The sequence below is a fragment of the Ceratotherium simum genome, chromosome 21 (assembly GCF_057802395.1).
Source record: "Ceratotherium simum simum isolate JZ-2026a chromosome 21, ASM5780239v1, whole genome shotgun sequence".
NCBI lineage: Eukaryota > Metazoa > Chordata > Mammalia > Perissodactyla > Rhinocerotidae > Ceratotherium > Ceratotherium simum.
Window position 1 is genome coordinate 36,756,231 of NC_141920.1, and position 23,817 is coordinate 36,780,047.

Consider the following 23,817-nt stretch of genomic DNA (forward strand, 5'->3'; position numbering starts at 1 on the left):
AAAATAGTAGAAAGAACATACTTTCAAAATGAAGGACCATCCCTTGAGTTGAATTAAATTAACTTTACTCAAAACTTACCACATCATCCTGATTTTTTTTTTCCTTTTCAGAAGATCCTTGTAAACTTTGCCAGAACGCAGGAACCACTGTATTCCTCCATCTAATGGTCTACAATCGTATACTCCTTAACAGAGAACTTAGTACAATAGGAGCACATAATATTTATCACTAGTACTATATCAGAATATTTTTCGAATAAATTTTTTTTTTTTTTTTTTGCCTTTTAAGCAGAAACCTTATAGGAGATCCCAAAAGAACCTTGTCGTGAATTCTCTGTCCTTGGGGCTGGTGGATAGAAATCAGGTAGGATTTCCATATGGATTCTCACTTAAAAGGCAAACGAGCACTTTAGAATCTGACTGTGAGAAGGTCGGGCCAGCAACACCTTTGAGGAGGTTCCCGCAGGACGCAGTGAACGTTACCTTTGGAATGCACATTGTGGGCTCGGACAAGCGAGGGTAGGTGTAGGAGCTGTACGAGTGTCCTTGGGGGTGGGTTTTAAACGCACTTGCTCCGAAGGGCACCATCGGTTCCTGGAGCCCCGAGCCTGACCTGGACCTTTGCCGCATGGCGGGCTGAGGGCTCGTCTGATTCAGGTAGGATGACTTCGGCCTCCTGTCGTAGTCATCCAGGCTGGGTCCCCATTCACTTTCGCTGTACGCCAGACTCTCCTTGGAGCACCCGCCGGTCCCTGTAGTTCTAGAAGGCGCGAATTGGAATGGATAATCTAGCGGGGAGCTGCTGGAGGCTCTCTGGTACTCCCACTTGAGGTCACTGTATTCACTCGGTTTGCTCAGTGAGTCCAAATGTGCGTGATAATCGACAGGAAATCTGGCAATATCGGATTTCAAAGGCTTTATCTCAGGATAGTAGGCCTCCCCGTGTCTCATTTTCATTACGTGCCCATTTTGCTTGGCCGCATGGCTGCCTTTGTAAAACGGATCCAGATCGTCTCCATAGAGACTCTTTTCTCTGTACTTTTCGGTGGGGTAGTCAGCAGTGGTATCGGATTCGCTGGAATACTGGGAGAAGGTGATGAAGCCGTTTTCTTCCCGATGGCCCTGACCGTGGCTGGAGGCTCCCTGGTCCGGGGTGGGCGGGCTTTCTTTCCTTAGGGAGTTGGAGCGCGTCACGGAGATGTTGTCGAAATCCTCCAGCAGGCCGTTGATGGAGGTTTCCTTGCAGGGTTTGTTTCCTCTAACGATTGTCTGGGAATAACAAAGGGAATACTGTTTAAAGAGAAGATTTCATGCTTTCAAATTGATGGAGGAATCCCACACCCACTCCATCCAATTTAAACCTCAGAGAAAAACAGACCCCAGAAACATTTCATAAAAAATCATAAAGAAAAAATTGTTGATTGATTTCAGGGGTGAAATAAATCAAATATTAAACAATAATCTCAAATTGCAAATTTTTCCTTATGTATCTCGAGAGAGATAAATTAAACATCAAAAAGCCATTTAGAAGACTATAGGCTAATATTGTCTTATTTACCAGTTTATGGGAAATCCCCTCCCCTGGTCCATGTAAACAATAAACCCTAACTATCTAACAATAAGCTGATGATTATAATTTTAACAGTCTATAACTGTTTGGTTATAAAAGGCGTATTTATTATTTTTTAACATTCATTACTCGGATGATTTGCAAAACCAAAATGCATTGTCACTTGAGTATGAACATACCCAGAAATGGGTGCACATTTTTTTCTATTTTATGGAACACACATAATAATTAAGTTGTCAGATTTTATAGAACAGGAAGACACTTTCTGAACTGTAAATAGCTAACAGCATGAAGATTACTTGTGGGATTTAATTTGTGAGCAAATGTGATGTTCTTATTAAGTATATAATTGTAATGCTTGCTACGGCCACACTGTGTCCTATCATCGCTGAATTTTGGATGGCTTGGTAATGAGGTGGTTTTACCTGAATCTTGGTGACAAACTGTCAAGCCCAAATGCTCCCTTTAATGAACCTAAATAACACCAGAATACCGGGAACAGAAAGAAATCACAAACTACTTACAAAGCCAGTCAGCTGCACCTTGACAAGAGACAAGGTTTGCAGCAAAATATGACGGGGGTGGATCAAAGAACAAAGTGTTATGATTTCAGACTTCCAGGATTTTAAGAGAAAAATACCTTTGAGCAAATAGCAAGGAGTTCAAAACCATCTCAGTCAGTACAATAGATTTCAAACTGGAAGAAAAAGTGCAAGTCGCCCTGGAGCATATGTTTCTATAGATCAGTGCTTCTCAAACTACCCTTGGTGAAAAACGAGGTTTTTGTTTTTTCCCCCCAATCAGTCCTGGGCTAATGCTTTTGGTCAATAACCTTTTCTTTTAAAGAAACTTTTAAGTTTGGAATAGTCTTAGATTAACAGAGAAGTTGCAGAGAATAGAGTTCTCATATATCCCTCACCCCATTTCCCCATTGTCAACATCCTGCATAACTATTAACTAAACTCCACAGTTGATGCAGATTTCATTGGGTTTTTCCTAGTGTTCCAGGGTCCCATCCAGGACACCTCATTACATTTATTTGTCATGTCTCCTTAGGCTCCTCTGTCTATGACAGCTTCTTAGACTTTCCTTGCTTTTGATAACCTTGACAGTTCTTTAAAAAGTACTAGTCAGGTATTGTGCAGAATGACCCTCAGTTGGGTTTGTCTGATGCTTTTTTCATGGTTAAACTGGGGTTATGGGTTTTGGGGAGGAAGACCAGAGAGTAATTTCATCACTTCATATCCAGCGTACGCACCATCAACATGGCTTATCACGGATGATGTTGACCTTGATCACCTGGCCAGGTAGTGTTTCCCAGGTTTCCACACTGTAACCTTATATCCCCCCTTTCCATACTGCACTCTTTGGAAACAAGTCACTAAGTATAGCCCATACTCAAGCAGTGGGGAGTCAAGCTCTACCTCCCTGAGGGGGGTATCTATGTAAAGTGTTTGGAATTCTTCTGCACAGGAGACTTGCCTATTTTCCCCATTTATTTATTTATTCAATCATTTATTTGAATCAGTATAGATGGAATAATCATGGATATTTGTTTTATAATTTGGGTTATAATGCAGTACTGTGTCATTTGTTATGTAATTGAACAAAATACAAATTGTTCCAGCTTTGGTTATGGAGAGTTCTTTCAGATTGGCTGCTGTGTCCCATTGACAAGCCCCCATCCTTTTATTTTTTGAGCACCTCATTACTTTCTGGCACTACAAGATGCTCCAGGCCCATCCTGTATTTTGCCTGCCCTTGCCATAGCATCAGCCATTTCCCCAAGGAGCCCTGGTTCCTTTTATTGGATAATGATATTAGAAACTAATATCTGGGTGCTGAGTGTGCCCATTGCTACTGGAGTGTCATTGCTTCCAGGCCTTCTCAGCAAAAAGAGCTAGGAAATATGTGTATGAATACTTCCCATGAATATGCACACATCTATAGTTACATCTATCTGTACCTATATTAAGCTAAACATGAATTTATACTGATGTCTTGGAATCTAATCTAGTACCATACGGTTCATTCTAGCTTTCCCCTGTACTTAGTTATCTGTAACCCCTCCTCTAACCGTGAAAAACCTGGATCCCACCATCTGCCATTCATTTACTTATTCAGTCCCAGTATACTTGTGTAGCAGTTTCAAAATCATTAACCCACATCACTGTGGGAAACAACTTTGCCAACTAGAGTACAGTGTTTATGTACAGTTCTTTTTGACTTTAGTCTTACAGTTTCCATTCAAACCACTGTTTTCCAAAGTTACTTAGGTTAGTGTCTTTTTTCCCATTCCCTTCAATGAGGTTATGTCGTACATGTGTAATAATTAGATTCTTTTGTCACAGTCCACATTCCATCCTGGGATCCTCTGATCTCCTGGTTGACTTTATAAAAAAATTGCATACATTAGAGTTCACTCTTTGTGCTTGAAGGTTCTACAGGTATTGACAAATGCAAAGCATCATGTATTTACCATTACAGTGCCATATAGATTAGTCCCACCCTCCCCCCCACAAATCTCCTGAGCTTCCCCTAGTCAGACACCAGCCCCTCCCCAAACCCTTGGTACTACTAATCTGTTTTCCATCCTTATAGTTTTGCCTTTTCCAGAATATCATATGAATGGAATCATACAGTCTGAAGCCTTTTGGTCTGGTTGCTTTCACTTAACATCATGCATTTAGGTTAATCCAGGTTGTTCTGTGAATTAATAGCCTATTTTTTTGTGTGTGCTGATTCATTTTTATCACTGAATAGTGTTCCATTATATGGAATGTTGTGATTATTTGTGTGTGTGTGTGGGATATGAATTGATTGATCGATTGCCAAAATAGGTGATGTTCTGTTGGAACAAAGGTCTCATATATATACTGGGACCTTTTCTCAGAGCAACAGCATCTATGCCCACCCCACCAATGAACTTGGGAGAAACAATACCTGTGAACAGGGAAGGTTGAGCAGCCCAGGAAGAGGAAGGATGAAATGGACATCTTGTAATACATTAAATATGAATGTTAACAACTCATCCTCAAACATTTCATGTCTATTTGAGCAGCTTCCTATTGCATTTCAGGTATATCTTACCACTTCTCTTCCTATTTGCTCAGGGTGCAATTCAAACCCTCAGACAGATGTCTGTTACATTCTGTGGATTTAAACTACTGGCCTCCTCTCCTCTTCAACAATGTTTTGCACAAATTTTTAAGAAAATAGTATTTGTTTATATCACAGTTGTTTAGTATCAACTAAAAGTCTTTTTATCCAGCATTCTGGATAGAAATTACACTCTTATACATTCCTACTCTCTCTTTATGAACAATAGGCAGATTACTCAAAGAAAATGTTAGCAGGAATTCATGGTCTCCCAAAAAATAGATTTCTGGTATTTTTAATTCCAGGCATCTGTGTAGTCTGATAGGCCACATGAATAATGACTGTAAGGTATGCCAAGGTCTTCAAGTACCTTCTGAATTATTGGACCTACTTGGATAATCCTTTAGCAAAAATATTATTCAGGCTTTCTCTGAACTTGGCAAATTGACGATTTGACAAATTGACAAATTATTGTCAAATAATAGTTAATTATGCTAGAATTTTTCGTATTCAATTCTATCTTTGGGTCTATATCCTAGAAAAAACATCATTTCTCTAAATTCTACTCATCTTAAACAATATTTCTTATTATTTATTTTGTGTGTGTGTGTGTGTGTGTGTGTGTGTGTGTGAGAGAGAGAGAGAGAGAGAGAGAGAGAGAGAGAGAGAGAGAGAGAGAGAGGAAGATCAGCCCTGAGCTAACATCCAGGCTAATCCTCCTCTTTTTGCCGAGGAAGACCGGCTCTGAGCTAACATCTATTGCCAATCTTCCTCCTTTTTTTTTTGCCCTAAAGCCCCAGTAGATAGTTGTATGTCATAGTTGCACATCCTTCTAGTTGCTGTGGGACGTGGCCTCAGCATGGCCGGAGAAGCGGTGCGTCAGTGCGCGCCCGGGATCCGAACCCGGGCCCCCAGTAGCGGAGCGCGCGCACTTAACTGCTAAGCCACGGGGCCGGCCCTTAAACTATATTTCAATTCATCTTTCCTGATTGCCTCCACCCTTCTCATCTCTGAATACATGAAATATTCCCCTCTGGGACCACAGAATCATTCCCAGTATCTTAATGTCAGAAGGAATCTAGAGATCATCTAGGTCACCTCCTCACTTTACTGAGTAAAAACTGAAACTCAGAGTTGGCTTTGCAAACTGGTATGTAACAGACCTGGGATTCAAAGCCACTCCTCTTTCTCCCAGTCTGGGTCGCTTTCCAAGGTACTCTTCAGAATCTTTGGTGCTAAACAAAATAGCACCAGTTGACAATGCAAAGGCTTGGTGTGTGACATCACAGTCCACTAGAAATGGGTCATTAAGTGCATATTTCTATTGCACATTCCACCCCCTAGCAATGAGCTGTTGAATTTACAGAATATGGATAATTCTAGGTTCCAGTCTCAATTTTAGCCACACTTGCTATGGGATTTAGTTTCATTCTTTTTTCATTATCTGTTTTCCAATTTGTAAAAAGAATAATCACTTGGCACTTAATGATACCCCTCATCCCCCACCCAGGAACTGTAGAGGCTGATGAGGGAAGAGATTACAAAGCAATTTTAAAACATACTAATGCCCTCAATGAACACACTGCCTTCAGGTAGACACAAAGGTAAAAATATGAAATGAATTACGAATATGTAAATACATCCCATCAATGAAGGCAAGTTAAAACATGAAGATTATACAGTAGAGATCAGAGAAGAACAAACTAAAAATCTTGGAAAGTTTTCAGGAAGAGGAGAATTATGTGCTAGGTCCAGGAGGAAACAACAGATATAACTGGATAGAGGAAAAAAAGAGGTAATTACCAGCTCATCACTTACTGAATGATTGAGGCACAGAGATGATCAGAATGTGTTAAGATGACACATCTCTGGGGCTATGAGGGTAACTGTGATTACAGAAGAAAAGTTTCCCTGTTCATATTAAATTGGCATCTCAATAACTTCTCCTTTGGAATTTATATACAGAAAACCTGTTAGTTCATCTTCAGCAAATTAACAAGTGGCTATGACGGGGGCTGGACTATGAGTCTTAGAACTTCACTACCAGAACACAGGTGTTTAGAAGGGGAAAAAAAAATCCTTCCCTGTGTTATTCCTTTGAGATCAGAGCATTATTGAATATTTCTTTTGAAATTGCAGGGTCCTTTAAATCTTCCTATTTCCCCCACTAGAACCTTTCCAATTTCATTAATGAGTCAAATGGGCAGAAACTAACTCACTTTGTTTCTGGAGAATATTTACAGAAAGAAATTTAGATACTAAAAAGAGGCATCTATCTATCAATCTATCTATCCATCCATCTACCCACCGACCCACCCACCCACTCATCCATCCAATAACATCTATAGACAGCTATAATAGATATCTATAATATCTATACGTCTATATCCATACTGTCTGTAAATATTTTTTAAATGACTAAGTGATAACATAATGAAGGTCTGTTTGGGAGAGCTTTTTCTCTCAATAACTGTTCTATGAATATCTTACATTTGGAAAATTAAAAACTGATCATAAACAACTCTTTCACAAATATTTTTGTTGCCCAAGTGTGTTCATTCAGATTTCTGTGGGAGATTAGATGGTTGCTGTCTCAGCATACAAATTAACTTGTGGCCTCAGAACTGGGGAGTCTGTTTTTTCTGTGCACTTGTCATTGCATGTCCAGAGAAGTACGCTCAGTTTACGTGCAAAATTATAGCAGTAAACTCAATAAATAGAGTTGTGTATATTTGTTAATGTGGAATGAGAAATATTAATATTGCTATGAGCTAAATGCTACTTAGAAGAAAAAATAAAGACTATCCATTGAATGAAAAACATTTTTAAAAAACAATGTAGTATTTATTATCCTTGTTTTGAATCTTAGGCTCCCAGCACTTATCATCAGCTGTGAGATATTAGGCAAGTTACTTACCTTTTTTTTTTTTTTGGTGAGGAAGATTGGCCCTGAGCTAACATCTGTGCCAATCTTCCTCTATTTTTTGTATGTGGGATGCTGCCACAGCACAGCTTGATGAGCAATGTGCTGGTCTGTGCCAGGATCTGAACCTGCAAAGCCTGGGCTGCAGAAGCAGAGCACACAAACTCAACCACTATGCCACCAGGCCAGCTCCTACTTAACCTTTTCAAGCCTCGGTTTCTTAATCCATAAAATGGCAAGAGTAAATTCTTGCCTCATACGGTTAATGTGATGATTTAATGAAATAATATGTGTAAACAGTTGGCGTGATCCTTGGCATACAGTAAGTACCAATAAAGGGTATTTATTTTATGGGTAAAATTTACTTTTACATTAGGTTAATAATTTAGGAAAAAAAGGAAGCTGCAAACAACAGACAGAAGAAATAAACCTCAGCTTTATACGATGGAAGAAAAAGGATAATTGATGCAGTAGACTTTTTTTTTTTTTTAAAGATTTTTAATTAATTAATTTATTTATTTTCCCCCCAAAGCCCCAGTAGATAGTTGTATGTCATAGCTGCACATCCTTCCAGTTGCTGCATTTGGGACACGGCCTCAGCACGGCCGGAGAAGCGGTGCATCGGTGCGCGCCCGGGATCCGAACCCGGGCCGCCAGCAGCGGAGCGCGCGCACCCAACCGCTAAGCCACGGGGCCGGCCCTGATGCAGTAGGCTTTTAAAAACTACTACTAGTAACTTTAGATACAAAACACAAATTTCTTGAGTTTAAACAGAAGATCTATCTCAAATTAATTACAATTGTTATATATACAAGATACTCCTTATTAGGTCTAAAAAACAAAAATACTTTCAAATCATAATCAGCACTCTATTGGTATCTTTCTTAAAAATGTAATGTCTAAGTAACAAAAATGAACAAAATTAGACCTTCAACATTTAAACTGAAAGATACGTATGGAAAAGAAAAGGTTACAGAAATACAGTAAAATACTGACAGTGGTCATCTCTGGGTGGGGAGATCAAGGGTGATTTATATTTTAGACTGGTGCTTCTCAAAACTTTTATGTGCACCCAAATCACCTGAGGATCCTGTTAAAGGGAGATTCTGACTCAATAGGTCTGAGGAGGGGCGTGAGATTCTGGATCACAAACGAGCTCCCAGGCAATGAGGCTGCTGGTCTGCTGTTCACGCCACGTACTCAATGGGGTTAGTGTAATTTTCTACAATCAGGCCTCTTCTATAATAAAAAACATTAGATTGAGATAACTTTCAGTACAATAGGATTCAGGATTTTATATATATAGTATTAAATACATAATATATCTATTTTATTAACTATATATAGAATAGTGTTATTACATATATTGTTTTATATCTATACATATCTATATATAGTGTTAAATATATATATACATATTGTGTTAAAATTATTTGATGTTATGGTTGACTGTTGGGAGCTACAATGTTCAGTATTTCCCCATTCCCTATGAAGATGAAATATTTCTTATATTTAACCAAAACAAAGACTTATAAACAGATTTCACCATTTTGGTATACCTGCTTCTGTAGCATCATGATCTTACTATGAAGCTATAAGCCTGAGAGTTATTGATGAATAAAATGTGAGAACTATGGAAGCAAAGGTGTAGTTGCAGACATCTGAAAAGAAGAAAATTTTGTCTGTAGTAAAAAAAATCAAAAGCAAAGCCCCAGGACGCTAAAGCACAAGTCTACCTAAGGCATGATCTTTTCTTGGATCTCCTTTTTAGCATCTGAAAATGTTTACTGATTGTGTAAATGTATCACTCTTAAAGAAAGCATATGCTTTCCTCTCTTTCAATGAAAACTATTAAATCAGTGTTATCAAGCAGGGGCTTGCAAAATGGAAATGTTTATTAAAAATAAATTGTTAACCTGCTCAAAAAAATTAAAAAAGGGTATAATAACCTTTTTTAATCAGGAAGACCAGTTACACTAGAACCGAGGTAATATTTGTTTCCCTGACACGAGTTTCACTTTAAGGAATCATAAATGGCAAAGCAATAATAATGAACTCCAAACATGCAGAATTTTACAGCATGGTTTAACCAGGCTTCAAAATATAAGATCCACTATTTATTACTGTCAGTATCCGATGTTTATTAAAGCAAGATTGTGCAGTCTTATAGAGATCAATAATAACAATAACTCCAAGAGTGTCGGTGAATTTCATGCCGAGAAACAGCCAGGCATTAAAAATCAGTGCAACCCAATCTACTTGAGTCCGACGCCATGGTTCTCATTGTCTTTCCATGGTGCGTGGACCAGCTCAGCGTCTGCTCCGGCTGCCGGTGACAGCAGCCATATTTCATGGTGCTCCTTCGCCAGGCTGTGGGCCGGTGATAAGCTATAATGGATCTGTCCGTTAGAACAGCTGTCTCCCCCTGTTCCCGGGAAGAGATGAAAAAGTGCCTCTGCTCTCACGGACTGTATTAACCTTGACAATAATGAACTGTGTAATTAACAGCTTTGCCCTAATAAGACCTCGCATTTCTTTTTCAAAAACAATGTCTTATATCCTCCTTGAGAATGTGTTTCATTTTGTTTTCCTGGGTAGACACTTCTTAGAAGGTCAATAAGCTAAATATTCTCATGACTCAAGAATAAACCAGGACTTTCCTAGGAAGTATCTACTTTTAAACAATTTCTCTAAATTCTTACCCTGTTTGTAGAGAACCAGTTCCCTTATTTTTATTAAGGAATGTGGCTGGAAACAGCTGAGTACATAATCACAACAGACCTGATACACTTAGATCCTTATGGGAAGAAATGCTAATTCTTGGTTGGATTTTCTAACATCAAAAGACCTCATATCTATTTTCTTTCAGTTTTCTACATATATCTTTTTTCTGTAACCACAGGGGGTGGGGTTAATTGGGTGAGTAGTTAAGAATCACATATTTCCGGAAAATGTGAGAATTAGGTTCCGGAAAATGTGAGAATTAGGGCAGGATATCTCAAAGTGAAGGTGGTGGTGAAGGTTTCTAACCATTAAGACCTTTGAAGTAAATTATGTCATAATCTTAATCATATGGAATCCAAATGAGCCAATTCCTTTACTAACTAAAAATATAATGTTCTGCACAAATTACAAGAAAGTAGAATGTATTTAAGTAAGGTTTTGTGAATTTTGTAGAAATGAAGATTTCCTCATTAAGTTAATTGGGAAATGTTCTATTGTTTCCCATTCTCTTGAAGCATAGCGAATCCAACAAATTTAGTGACCAGTTCCATACAAGGATAACCCTTGAAGGTGACTTTCTATTTACTGTAACTTGGCAGAGCAAATGTGAACAGTTGAGAGCCCTGGTTCTCGCTGCTTGGAATGTGAGGCAGATGGGCTGAAGTCAACCGAAGTCAGTTTGACCAGCGTTAACAGTCAGTGGTGTTTTATGTTTGAGTTTAAAGGCAGTTTGAGACTATGAGTACTGTAATTGGGAATTTAACTATTATTTGTTTGCTGTTTTCTGATTCAGCGTCTAGGTATCAATGAGGTCAACAGAAGTATCTCTGTTTATTAATTTATTCATTTAGTCAAACAAAAAATTGTTTCTAGGTGCAGGGAGTACTCTGAGATGAATGAGACAAGATTCCACAATCTATTTCTTAACTTGGGTAGTAGAAATAAGAATTTAATATTATTCTTTAAATTTTCCATGTGCTATATTCATGTCTTAGCCTGGGTTCCTCAAAAGCAGAGCTGAGACAAAGGCTTGCATGTGGGTGGTTTATTTTGGAAAGTGAGGTCAAGGAACAGTGAGCAGGACATAACAGGGAAGGGGGAAGCCAATTCAAGGGTACGTTATCAAGCCAGTTATCTGTGGACAGATAGGGCTCAGTTCTTCTGAGGAGCTGTGAAGATTCTGAGTCTCAGAATTGATCACTCAAGGGAATGAAGATGGAAGTATTCATCGACCTGCTCCCATCTCCTGTGTCAGAATGGCTGAGGGGACGTCCACACGTATCCCACAAGGTGGCAGTAAAGAAACAGCCATGTCTGAAAGCAGAAGTCAGTGGTGCAACTTAGGGCAGCAGCCGGTTGCCTTAGCAATGGAGGAAGTTAAAAATGTTGGCCTAAAAGACATGAGATGGGACACAAGAGGTGTCCAATACACCTTTTTTTAGACATATGATATATTTCACCATAAAAAAACAAAAAAATGAAGTCAGACAGGGCCTTCTCACGAACCAATGGGCATGGATACCAGTTTTCTTGATCAATGTGGCAGATATGCTGGGCCACCAAAGATATGTGCTCCCCTCACAGAATGTAAACTGATTGCTACAAAGCTGTTGCCAGCCAGGGACCACATTTCCCAGGACCCTTTGCATCTAGATGGACCATGGGACCAATTCTCACCCGTGGAACATGAGCCGGATGTGATGTGTGTCCCTCCCAGGCCAAAGTGACAAAGAAATGCCTTTTCTTCTCTTTATTCTCCTGTCTGCCAGCTGGATGGAGAAGATCTAGCAGGATACTCTTAGTTGCTAGGGGATGCCAGAGCCACACGATGAAATCTAGTATTGCTGAATGACCATGTGGAATGCCACACTCTGGTCAGGAAAATCCACACTGGATACTGAGTGAGTGAGAAATAAACTCCTATTTTGTTGAGCTTATTTACTGAGATATAAGAGCTAATATGTTATAGCAGCTGGAAATACCTTAATTAATATATTATAATGATATTGATTATAGTGAGTCCAGAATTAGAAAGCAGACCAGGAATAAACGAGAGTAAGCAAGGACAGACTTTATCTTGGTATTCCTATCAAGTGTGCCCAAGCTAATTCCCTATAACCGGCATTGGCCATGGAGCCCAGGCCAGCCATACTAGACCCGGGGATACCAAGGGAAGCAATTTGAGTTATGAACCAGACATGCACTGAGAATGTCCTTGTAGATGAAATGACATTGAGCACCTGAGACAGAGCACTGAGAGCTGCGAATAGAAGTGCTTATCTCAGCTTGATGTTAGGGTATCAATAAGAGAGTGGCCATGTATGAACAAATGTTTTATTTTTCAGTATGTCAGGATGAGATATAAACTCATGCAGGGGAGTGAAAGAAGGTACATTCATTAGAGTGTATCACACAGGGGCCAATCCCGTAGTTTGATACTAATCTCTTTGATACATTCCTTGCGAAATGGGCGCAATTATCCCCCTCCCTATGCAATGTGACTTTGTAGTTCTTCGCATTGGGAGGTGGTGGAGTCTATGTCCCTACCCTTGAATCTGGTATGGCCATACGACTGCTTAGAAAAAGCGGGTGGCGGAAGTGACATTATACCAATTCTTAGTCTGGGCTGCAAGTAGCCTTGCCGGCTGCTGCCCTCTCTGTCCCCTGCCTCTCCCAGATGAACAAGCTTGGGCTGGACAGCTAGAGGATCAGAGATGAGCCATCACCGATGAGGCAATCCCAGATCAGCCAGCCCCATTTCATCTAGGTGCCCTTTTCCTCCACCCTGGCCAGAACAGGGAGATGCAGAGGAAAAGAGGCATAAAAGCTAGGATCTGGGACCATTTATACTAGGGCAGGTGAAGCAGACAGCCAGAAGGGCAAAAGGCTTGTGTGCCTGGGTAGGGAATGGTAACCTTTGATATGGCTAGAGAAAGGGGCATTTATATGAGTGGAAACTCATTAGAGATGAGTCCTGGTGTGGCAGGCTTCTCTTGAATTGTGCTAATTATGAAGCCACCCTACATCTGCTTTTGCCCACAAAGGATGAGTCAGCATGGAGTATAAACAGGGGCGTGGCCAAGGCTTATCTTTGAGTTGGTTTTTTTAATGGCTGAAATTATTTGAAATTGGCATAGCCTCATGGTTAGAATTTTGGTTCTATTTATATAGACTATAAAAAATCTGTCAAAAATGGGCATTTTAAAGCCAACCCTGATGGCCTAGTGGTTAAAGTTCGGTGCACTCTGCTTCAGCAGCCTGGGTTCGGTTCCTGGGCACGGAACCACACCACTTGTCTGTCACTAGCCAGGCTGTGGTGGAGGCTCACATAGAAGAACTAGAAGGACCTACAACTAGAATATACAACTATGTACTGGGGCTTTGGGGAGAAAAAAAAAAGAGAGGAAGATTGGCAACAGATGTTAGCTCAGGGTGAATCTTTAAAAAAGGGGGGAGGGCATTTTGGTAATTATGCAGTTTCCTATAGTCACTTAAAAACTTAATTAAGCCATTAGACATCAGGTTGCTTCAGCAAATTTAGGTAATTTGTAAGGTAAGGCATCTGTCCCTTATTACTCTAAGATTTTTTTTTTACTCTATCTTTTAAAAGTCCTTAACAGTTGAGACGTTTTAATATATCAAGAACTTTTTAAATGTGGTTACTAGGAAATGTAAAATGAAGTATGCAGTTTGCATTATATTTCTATTGGACAGCATTGATCTAGAGTGGGGGTTGGCAAACTATGGCCCGTGAGCCAAATCCAACCTGTTTTTGTAAATAACGTTTTATTGGCACACAGCCACACCCATTTGTTCATGTAGAGTGTATGGCTGCTTTTGTACCACAATTGGCTGTGACAGAGACCACGTGGCCCACAAAGCATAAAATATTTTCTATCAGGCCCTTTACAGAAAAAGTTTTCTGACTCTTGATCTAGAGTGTCACCAGCTGTACCAGTCCCATTTTTTGGAGAAAACTGTTCTAGTGTTTGATTCATGGGCTGTGCCAAAAACGAAGAAAGCCCCCCCAGTAAGTTGGGTGTGCTGATTCAGGGGGATGGGGTCACTCAGCACCAATGGGCCACCCAGCTCCTCTACAACCTGTGGTTCTGTGGCAGAACGAGACAAGAGGTCTCCCCACTCCTGAAGCAGTTCAGTTTGTGAGCCAAGTCAATCGACTAGAACAAGAAACTACATCCTGTTCTCAAAGGAGTTTTCAAGCAACAGCAATCAGAGAAGCAAGTTGGTTGAGTTTTTACTGAATGGTGAGCTCAACTTTAGACAACGTAGATGTGATGGCATAAATAAGACTGAGCACGCCTCCGCCCCTACAGAGGACCTGAGCTGTAAATAATTTGTGAGATGAATAAAATGACTGCCATCATTCCATGAACTGGTTTAAATGAACTCCTTGTCACTAACCTTGACCTAAACACTCGCTGTGTGCCAAGACAATAAGTGTTTTTTGCATATTTAATCCTCATAACAAAAATCTTAGATGGCATTATTACCCCTTTGTACAAAGGAGGGAAATGAGGCTCAGAGAGGCCAAGTAACCTGCCCAATGTCACTCAGCTGGTAGGTGGAGGGCTTGAAAGTAAGGCCCACTCTTATGTATTACAAATACTGCCTCTCAATATATATGAAAATCACAACACACTCTGACAGCTCTCTCAACTTTAACCTCTGAGGGCATGGAAAGGACAGTAAAAACATGCGAGGACAAGCTCCCTCACTCTGTGATACAATGGAAGGAACGTAAGCATACACCATGTGAGGTAATATAAAATATTTCCAGAAACAAAATTTTTTAAAGAAAGGATATTTAAAACTCAGAATGATGGGAATTGGGGAAAAAACCAAGTTGACTGCACTTTGGAATAATTAGCCTTTCCAGCAACTTCAAAATCCTGTCACCGTAACAAAAGGAATATCTTGTTACATTGCATTTCCTCGAGATTCTGACATTTAAAAATTTAATAACTAACAAAATGTGTAGTCTACACATCAATTCCCACCCTGCCCCTGTAAAAACAACTGATTAAATGATTCTGGAAATATTGCTAACATGCAATGCTAAATGGCAAAATCATTTGCTTTCTCTTATAGACTATAGAAAGAAGCACAAGGCATATTTATTTTAAATTTGGTCAACAAAATGTTACCTTTGAGCGTCTGAAACTTAAATTTCTGTTATTTTTTTCCAGTCTGACATTTTAAGCAATCTTAACAAACATGAAAATGATCTCTTCGAGGCATAATAAATGTTAAGAAATTTGTTAATCTAGAAGTAAAACTGCTAGGCGGTTAAGTAACATTTTAAATTATAAAGTTGGTACTGTAATTACGCACTTAATATTTCAAAAAGGGACTGGGCTTAGATGCCAAGAAAAAATTATGCCCCTGTAGGAAAAAAGAGTGGAGAAAGGCTGGGCTCCAAATCTTCCAAATGTTTCAGAAATATGAAACTTCAAAGCCCATTAAATATCAAGGTCAGATTTACCAAATATTCCTGGTTATTAGTCATCCATTTCTCTTTACTGATTGATGACAGAAGAAGGATTACCTCCAGGGCAAGGCTGTTCATTTCGAAGAGGCCCAAGGGAACTTTCTGGGTGATGAAAATGTTCTATATCTTGATCTGGGTCATGGTCACATGAATATATACATATCTAAAAATTCAGCAAGCTGTACATTTATGATTTGTCTTTTATTATATGTAAATTTTTCTTTTATTAAAATACATTGGGGTGGCACCAAAACCAATGGTTGCTTCTCTTTTCCAGCAAATATGTGGCACCCTGAGGGAAGCTTCTGCAAAGGTGGGACACTGGATATATCTCAGAATGAGTGCTTGCCAGGTGGGGGCCATGGATGGATGACGGCAGGTAGGTATGGATGAGGGGAGAATGTGCATGAACCATGGAGTTTAAGATGGAAGGTGATTAACAAAGGAGGGGCTGATAGGTAAGGATAATGCAGCAGGGTCAGAAGACTGGAGGTCTAATGGAGGGAGAAGAACACGTGTCGTGGGGTTTGGCTCTGGGTGGGTGACTGAGTCAGAGGGGAGGCAAACCCAATCAAAGACACGGGACTGCACATTGAATATGCTAATAACTAAGCAAATGCCAAAGAAATGATGCTATTAAGAGTTAGGAGGCTCCTTTCATCTTTAATTTCTTCACCCTTCCCACTAGTGGAGCCCGATGCCTCTCTAGCCACTAACTGGACTCACCCAGAGAAACCTGCAAGTCAGTGGGGCTTTCCTTCTGCACGCAGAAGTTCTAACTCCTCAACATTTCTTTGCTTTATATAAGCTATGTGCAGAATAAAATCATGTGGTTTCTCTTTTCTTTTGCAAAACGAGACTCATTTTTCCCCAAGGATATCTATCTACCCATCCATCCAAGATGTAAGATTGTTCACATTTAACAGATTTTATCACTTTGAAACTCAGTGAAAGGTTTAAGATTGCACTTAGAGGTTTTCTAAGGAAAGCCTTAGGGAAGGCTAAGGCAATGAGAGCTCTGTTTCATCTCGCAGCTTCAACTGCACTGGCTCTAAGCCACAGCTGCGCACTGAAGTCACCTGGGGAGCTTATGAACATTCCTGAAGCCAAGGCCTCTCCCCAGACCAATTACGTGTCTGGTGGTGGTTCCAGGTGTCAGTAATTTCTAAAGTTCTCCCCGAGTGAGTCCATTATGCAGCCAAGTTCGGGAATGGCACTGCTGTTAGACCTCCCCTGCTACTCAGAGTGGTCCCTGACCAGCGCATCAGTTAGGCCTGCAGACACTCAGCCCCATCCAGAACTGCCGAATCAGAACTTGCATTTTAACAAAACTCCAGGTAATTTATACAGACATCAAAGCCTGGTCAGCACTGGTAGACCATTTGCCTGAGGTCCTCTTTACACAACTCAAACAATTTCAATTCAATAAAGATTTTGAAAATCAGTCAATTCTCTCTGTGATAAATATATATATATATATATATACACACACACACACACATATATATTTAGGTATATCATTTGTATCTTTAGATGTATATATATATCTAGAGATATAGATATATATTATCAAAGAAAAAATATTCCTTAGTCCTTAAACGCCAGATTAGTAGGGTCATTTCTTTGTTTTATGAAAAAAGAAACAGTGCTCTACAACAGAAAGGGGAAAATGATTGATTCATAACATAAAGGGCAGCTCTGGGGTATTATGTTCCTAGAATGTGTCCTGTGACTTAATGCTGGAGCATATTTATCCTATTATGACGGTGTTCAAACATCCCTGAGGGCAAGTTTATGGCTGGAATGCAGGAGTCTGAAAAGAGTTTACTGGATAATCTTGTTCACTCACTCAAAGATGTTAACAGAACAGCAAGAGCCCTTGCAGCAGCACAGAGAGACAATCCACTTCTCTCTCTAAGCAGGATGACAGCTACTTTGCCAAATTTAAAGAAAGGGTGATGTTACAACTCCTCTTCCCTAAGCTCTATGTTAGATCAAGCTGGGACACACAACATATGCACACACACACCATAAGAGACTCAATATTATCTTTCCTTTTTCCAAAATTGTATTCCATCAATTGTGTTTCATACTATCACCACAAATTTAACAAAAAGACCCTATAAGAAACAGATGAAATCCAGTCCTGCTTTTGCCCTGGGAATGTTCTTGAAGACACGACTCACTATGTTACTCAGCATCCCAAGAGAAAGACCTATTGAGAAGTTTATTTACAAATTTGAGTGAGAAAGATTCACGTTCCCGTAGGAAAGACTTTTTCCCCACTACCCTTTTCTATTGATAAAAATTTTGTAACCATTTCAACTGGACAGCCAAAAGGCTTGAAAAAAAATCAAATTTATAGCTTAACTATTGATTATGTGCATGTGTGAGGTCTGCATGTTTGTATTCTCTTTCATTGTCTTTTTTCTCTTCCATGATTTATATTTTTCTGGGTCCTTAATCTTTTATTGTTTATAATTTGCTAAACTTTTATTATGTGGGATTTAATTGTATATTAGTGCCAATCCTTTCTGGGAACAAAGTAGGTTTTTAAAAAATTCCTCTCAATTACCAGTTCTAGTATTTAACATTCCTCCTTTATAAAGATGTATTTAAGTAATCGTCAGCAATTTATAAATCCCTAATCCTACATCCGACTCAAAACACTGGAGCAAGTTTATCAATTAGGGTCTTCTGAAGGTTGTGTTTACTCATTAAGAAAATACTAGCCCATTGCACAGAGGGAAAACCTAATAAAAAGTTGCCAACATCTTTAGCACATTGGAGAGAGACTAAAGAGAAGCAGTGCCTCAGGGAGCTTTCAAAAATCCTTATGCCCATATTGCACCCAAGAACAAATAAATAAGCATCTCTGAGGTGGAGCTCAGGTAGCAGTAGTTTTAAACCTTTCCCAGGTGATGCCAATGTGTAGCCAAGGTTGAAAACCAGTGTCCCAATGCAATGCATCCTAAGCTCTACCATGCACACAACTGACCTGGGCATCTTGTTAACATGCCGACTCTAATTCAGCAGGTCTGGCGTGAGGCATGCGATTCTAAATGTCTAACAAGCTCTCAGGTGAGGCTGCTGTCGCTGGTCTGCAGAGCACACTTTTAAGTTGCAAAGTCCCAAAGAACAGACCAAGGTCCCTGGATGGCTGAGCTGGCGTTTGCATATTGTCCTAGAGAGAGCACTGGATTGTGAGTTCAGCAACCAGGGTTCTCGGCCAAGTTCTGTCACCGGAAACTATGAAGCCTTCATCATGCCTCTTTACCTTACTGGGTCTATGGTTCCCCTCTGTACTGAGAACACTTGCCTGGCTCCCCTCCAGCTGCAACATTCTGTTATCTTGAAGACTGTCTTCACGTCTCAGCCGCTCCAGAGTTACTGCTCCTACAAAGCGCTAAGTCTGCAAAGTAGCTGGCTTGACTGAAAAATAATCTGGCAGGTGCTTAATGCCTGGGAGAGAAAATTATGTGCACTAACTGGAGTTTGTGTATAAATTGCGACACTTTTAAATTCCTAAACAGACACTAATCCTCTATTGTAAACAAGTCCCAGGTTAGATACATGAGCCCGTCCTGCCACAAATCATTTGGTGTCCTGACACACTCTCTATTAACGAGGTCAAACTGTGGTAGGTTGATGCAAAAATGGTGCCAGTTCTCCTCTCCTGTCTGTATCCAGGTCCTTTGCAATGTGACTCTGCAGCTCCTTCCATCAGGAGATGGAGTCGGTTTCCCTTCCCCTTGATTCTAGCTTTGGCCACTTGATTTGCTCTGGACAACAGAACGCAGCCAAAGTGATGTCACGCTTTTTCAAGCCTCTGCCTCTAGAGGCTGTGCAGCTTTGGAACCTGCCCAGTTGCCACGTGAACAGGCTGGGCTGGCCTGGGGAATGACGAGAGACTCATGGAGCAGAGAGGGGGGATTCCAGCTGAGGCCATCCTAGACCAGCCAGCCTCCAGCCCACTCAGCAGCTGACTGTAGATGCTTGAGCGAGCCCAGATGAGACTAGAAGAACTGCCAGCTGAGCGCAGCCCAATTTGCCAACTTGCAGAATTGTGAGGAACAACAAATGCTTACTGTGTTCAACTCTTTTTATAAAAAAAATTGTGGCAAAATATACATAACAAAAAATTTACCATTTTAATCACGTTTAAGTGTATAATTCAGTGGTATTAAGTACATTCACATCGTTGTGCTACATTACCACTGCATTTCCAGAACTTTTGCATCATCCTAAACAGAAACTCTGTACCCATTAAAAAATAACTCCCTCTCCTCCTCCTGCCAGTCCCTAGTAACCTCTAGTCTACTTTCTGTCTCTATGAATTTGCCTATTCTTGGTCCCTTATATAACTGGAATCATACAATATTTGTCCTTTTGTGTCTGGCTTATTTCATTTAGCATAGTGTTTTCAAGGTTCATCCATGTTGTGCACATGTAATAATTTCATTCCTTTTTAAGGCTGAATAATATTCTATTGCATGTATATACCACATTTTGTTTATCCATTCATCCAGTGATGGATCACCTTTTGGCTATTGTGAATAACAGCGCTGTGAACATCAGCGTACAAGTATCTGTTTGAGGCCCTGCTTTCAATTCTTTCGAGTATATATTGGTAAGTAGAATTTTTGGATCATCTGGTACATCTATGTTTAACTTTTGAGGAACCACTAAACTGTTCCCATAGCAACTGCACCATTTTACATTCCCACCAGCAATGCATGAGGGTTCCAATTTCTCCACATCCTTGAAATACTTGTTATTTTCCATTAAAATTTTTTTTTTAATAATAGCCATCCTAATGGGTGTGAAGTGGTATCTCATTGTAGTTTTAATTTGCATTTCCCCAGTGACTAGTGATGTTGAACATTTTTTCATGCAGTTACTGGCCATTTGTATATCTTCTTTTGAGAATGTCTATTTAAGTTCTTTGCCCATTTTTGAATTGTTTGTTGATGTTGTTGAATTGTAGAAGTTCTTTATATATGCTGGATATTAATACCTTAACAGATATATGATTTGCCAATTTTTTCTCCCATTCTGTGGCTTGTGTTTTTACCCTCTTGATAGTGTCCTTTGATGCACAAAGTTTTAAATTTTGACAAAGTCCAATTTATTGATTTTTTTTTCTTTTGGTGCCTAAGCTTTTGGTGTCATATCCAAGAAATTACTGCCAAAACCAATGTCATGAAGGTTTTCCTTTATGTTTTCTTCTAAGAGTTTTTTGTTTTTGTTCTTCTTTTTCTTTTTTTTTGCTGAGGAAGATTCGCCCTGAGCTAACATCTCTGCCAATCTTCCTCTATTTTGTATGTGGGTCGCTGCCATGGCATGGCTGCTGATGAGTGGTTTAGGTCCATGCCTGGGAAGTGAACCCAGGCCACCAAAGCAGAGCACGCCAAACTTAACCACTAGGCCATGGGGCCAGCCCCTCTTCTAAGAGTTTTATAGTTTTAGCTCTTATGTTTAGGTCTTTGGTTCATTTAAGTTAATTTCTGTATGTGGTATAAGGTAAGGGTTTGACTTCATTCTTTTGCATGTGGATATCCAGTTTTCTCAGCACCATTTGTTAAAAAGATTATCCTTTCCCCATTGAATGGTCTTGACACCCTTGTGGAAAACCATTTGACCATATTTAAGGGTTTGTTTCTGGGCTCTCCCTTCTGTTCCACTGATCTAGATGTCCATCCTTATGCTAGCATCATACTGCTTTGGTTTTGACTGTTGTTTTGTAGTAAGTTTTGAAATCAGGAAGTGTGAGTCCTCCAATTTTGTTCTTTTTAAAGAATGTTTTGGCTATTCTGCGTCCCTTGAGATTCCATATGAATTTTAGGATGGGTTTTTCCATTTCTGCAAAAAACGCCATTGAGATTTTCAGAGAGATTGCCTTGCATTTGTAGACTGCTCTGGGTAGTATTGTCAATGTAACAATACTAAGTCTTATAATCCACCAACATAGGATGTCTTTCATTTATGTCTTTTTAAATTTCTTCAGCCACGTTTGATAGTTTTGAGTGTGTTTTAAGCTCTTTAGCTTTGGAGTGCTTTGTTACACAACCTTATTTGTGATAATAGATGAGTGATCCTTTATTGATATTAGTCGAGGCCACCAACTCTAAACCTACTGATTTCTCCACTGGCTAGAAAGCTCCCAACAAGGGATAACCTCTCTCATTTGCAAAACAGTTGTCAGGGAAACTGCTTCTCCACTGTCCTCAAGTTTCCATGAAGGGTCTTCCACTGGAATAATGGAAATAATGCTTTTGTTCTCTCTTGTCTCCCCTACTCACTCGTCTGCATGTGACAGGGAGCATAACTTATTTGCTGGGGGAGAAAGGAACAGGGTTAGGACACACGCATAGTTAGGGCTCGAGGGCCCTTCTCTTCGTTTTTCTGGACAGTCTTCCTGTCTGCGTGGCTTGTGTATTCTTCTGCCTCCACGGGGCAAGGACCCTGAACTTCTCATCTGGAGGTCAGCAGCCCCACTCGGACCCAGTCCTAGCAGGTGATGAGTGTGTGTGGAAGTGATTCTCCCTGCAGTAGGTGGGATCAATGTCAGCCGCAGAGCTCTCTCTCATATTTAAGCTGGAGGGTGAGGTGGAGGTGGGTATTGTACGAGGCCTCATTAGTAAACAGGGCTTCACAGAGATAAAGCTGATATCTGGATCAATCTATCTTTCCCATAGTCTAAATTCAAAGATACTCATGTTGCCCTAACCTCATGTGTGAGTATAACAATTTGAATCAGTCCTGGAAGTGAGAAGAGGCCAAGCAGGAGATTTCGGGAATTGGGGAAGGGACATGGTGGATGGTGGAGAGAAGAGATCAGGAGAGAAAAAGGGTCCCAAATGGAAAGGGTGGATTCTGTCACAATCAAATTCCTCTTTACTGATCACTCACTATGTGCTATCTTCTCTCTCTCTCCTGCTTTTAATCTTCCCAAGAGCCCTAGGAGGCAAGTATTACTATCACTCATTTTACAAATGAGAATAGAGAAGTTACAATGATTGTCCAAGGTTCTTCAGTCTGTTAGTGGTTGTAGTAGACTAAAATATTGTTTCAATTCTTCGCCCCCTCCCTGTAATGCTTATACAGTCATCCCTGAGAATCTGTGGGGGATTGGTTCCAGAACCCCCAGCAGATACCAAAATCCATGATGCTTCAAGTCCCTTAGTTGGCGCCCCATATCCTTGGGTTCCACGTCCACAGGTTCAACCAACTGCAGATCATAAACATAGTACACAGTCCGCGGTTGGTTGAATCTACGGAAGTGGAACCTGCAGATACAGAGGGCCGACTGTACATCCCACCCTTTGCAAGAGATTTTTCAGTGCCTCCCAGTAGAGTATGTGGAGTATATATCCCTGACCCATTGACTTGGAGCTTGGCCATGTCTCTTGCTTTGGCCATTGGAATGTTGGTAGACAACACAAGCAGAGGCTTTTATGTGCTGGCATGGTTTGGCTTGGTTCCTTGAGTTCTTGCCACCCTCCCTAAAAAGAACTGATCGGGCAGTTGCTCATCCATGAATCATGCCAGGAGGCATGTGGAACAGACTTCAACCCAACCTAAAACGTGCAGCCAACTTCAGTTGTCCTGAAGCTTGAAGCAGAGTGACTCCTCCTAACCTGCAGACCCATGAGCAAGAAAAATAAATGTTTGTTGTTATAAGCCATCACATTTTTGGGGTTATTTGTTATGCAGCATTTTTGCAACCATAGTTGACAAATGTGAAAGCAGGATTAAATTCCAGAAATGTTTGAGTTTAGAACCTTTGCTCCTATCTTCCCCAATATACAATCTAAGGAATAACACTGCCCATGACTAGCCCCATTGAATTCAGGTGGAGCAGAGCCCCTCCCTGGGTGTCTGAGATGCGCCCAGTACAGAGGCTCACCTGTCATACATTAATCACTTTATGGTTAGAGCTTCAGGCTGATTTATCAGTCAGTTCCTGAGAATCTAAAGGCTCCTTTTGCA

At 40.2% G+C, this 23,817-nt stretch overlaps 1 protein-coding gene across 1 annotated transcript in view; it reads right to left on the minus strand.

Annotated features, from left to right (window-relative positions):
* Nucleotides 1-23,817, minus strand: part of PAK5 (p21 (RAC1) activated kinase 5) — a 299,091-nt gene that overhangs the window by 43,472 nt on the left and 231,802 nt on the right. Inside the window, exon 4 of the mRNA XM_014790078.2 lies at nucleotides 484-1,269. Within this exon, the coding sequence (XP_014645564.1) occupies nucleotides 484-1,269 (786 nt within the window). The remainder of the gene's footprint in view (nucleotides 1-483; nucleotides 1,270-23,817) is intronic.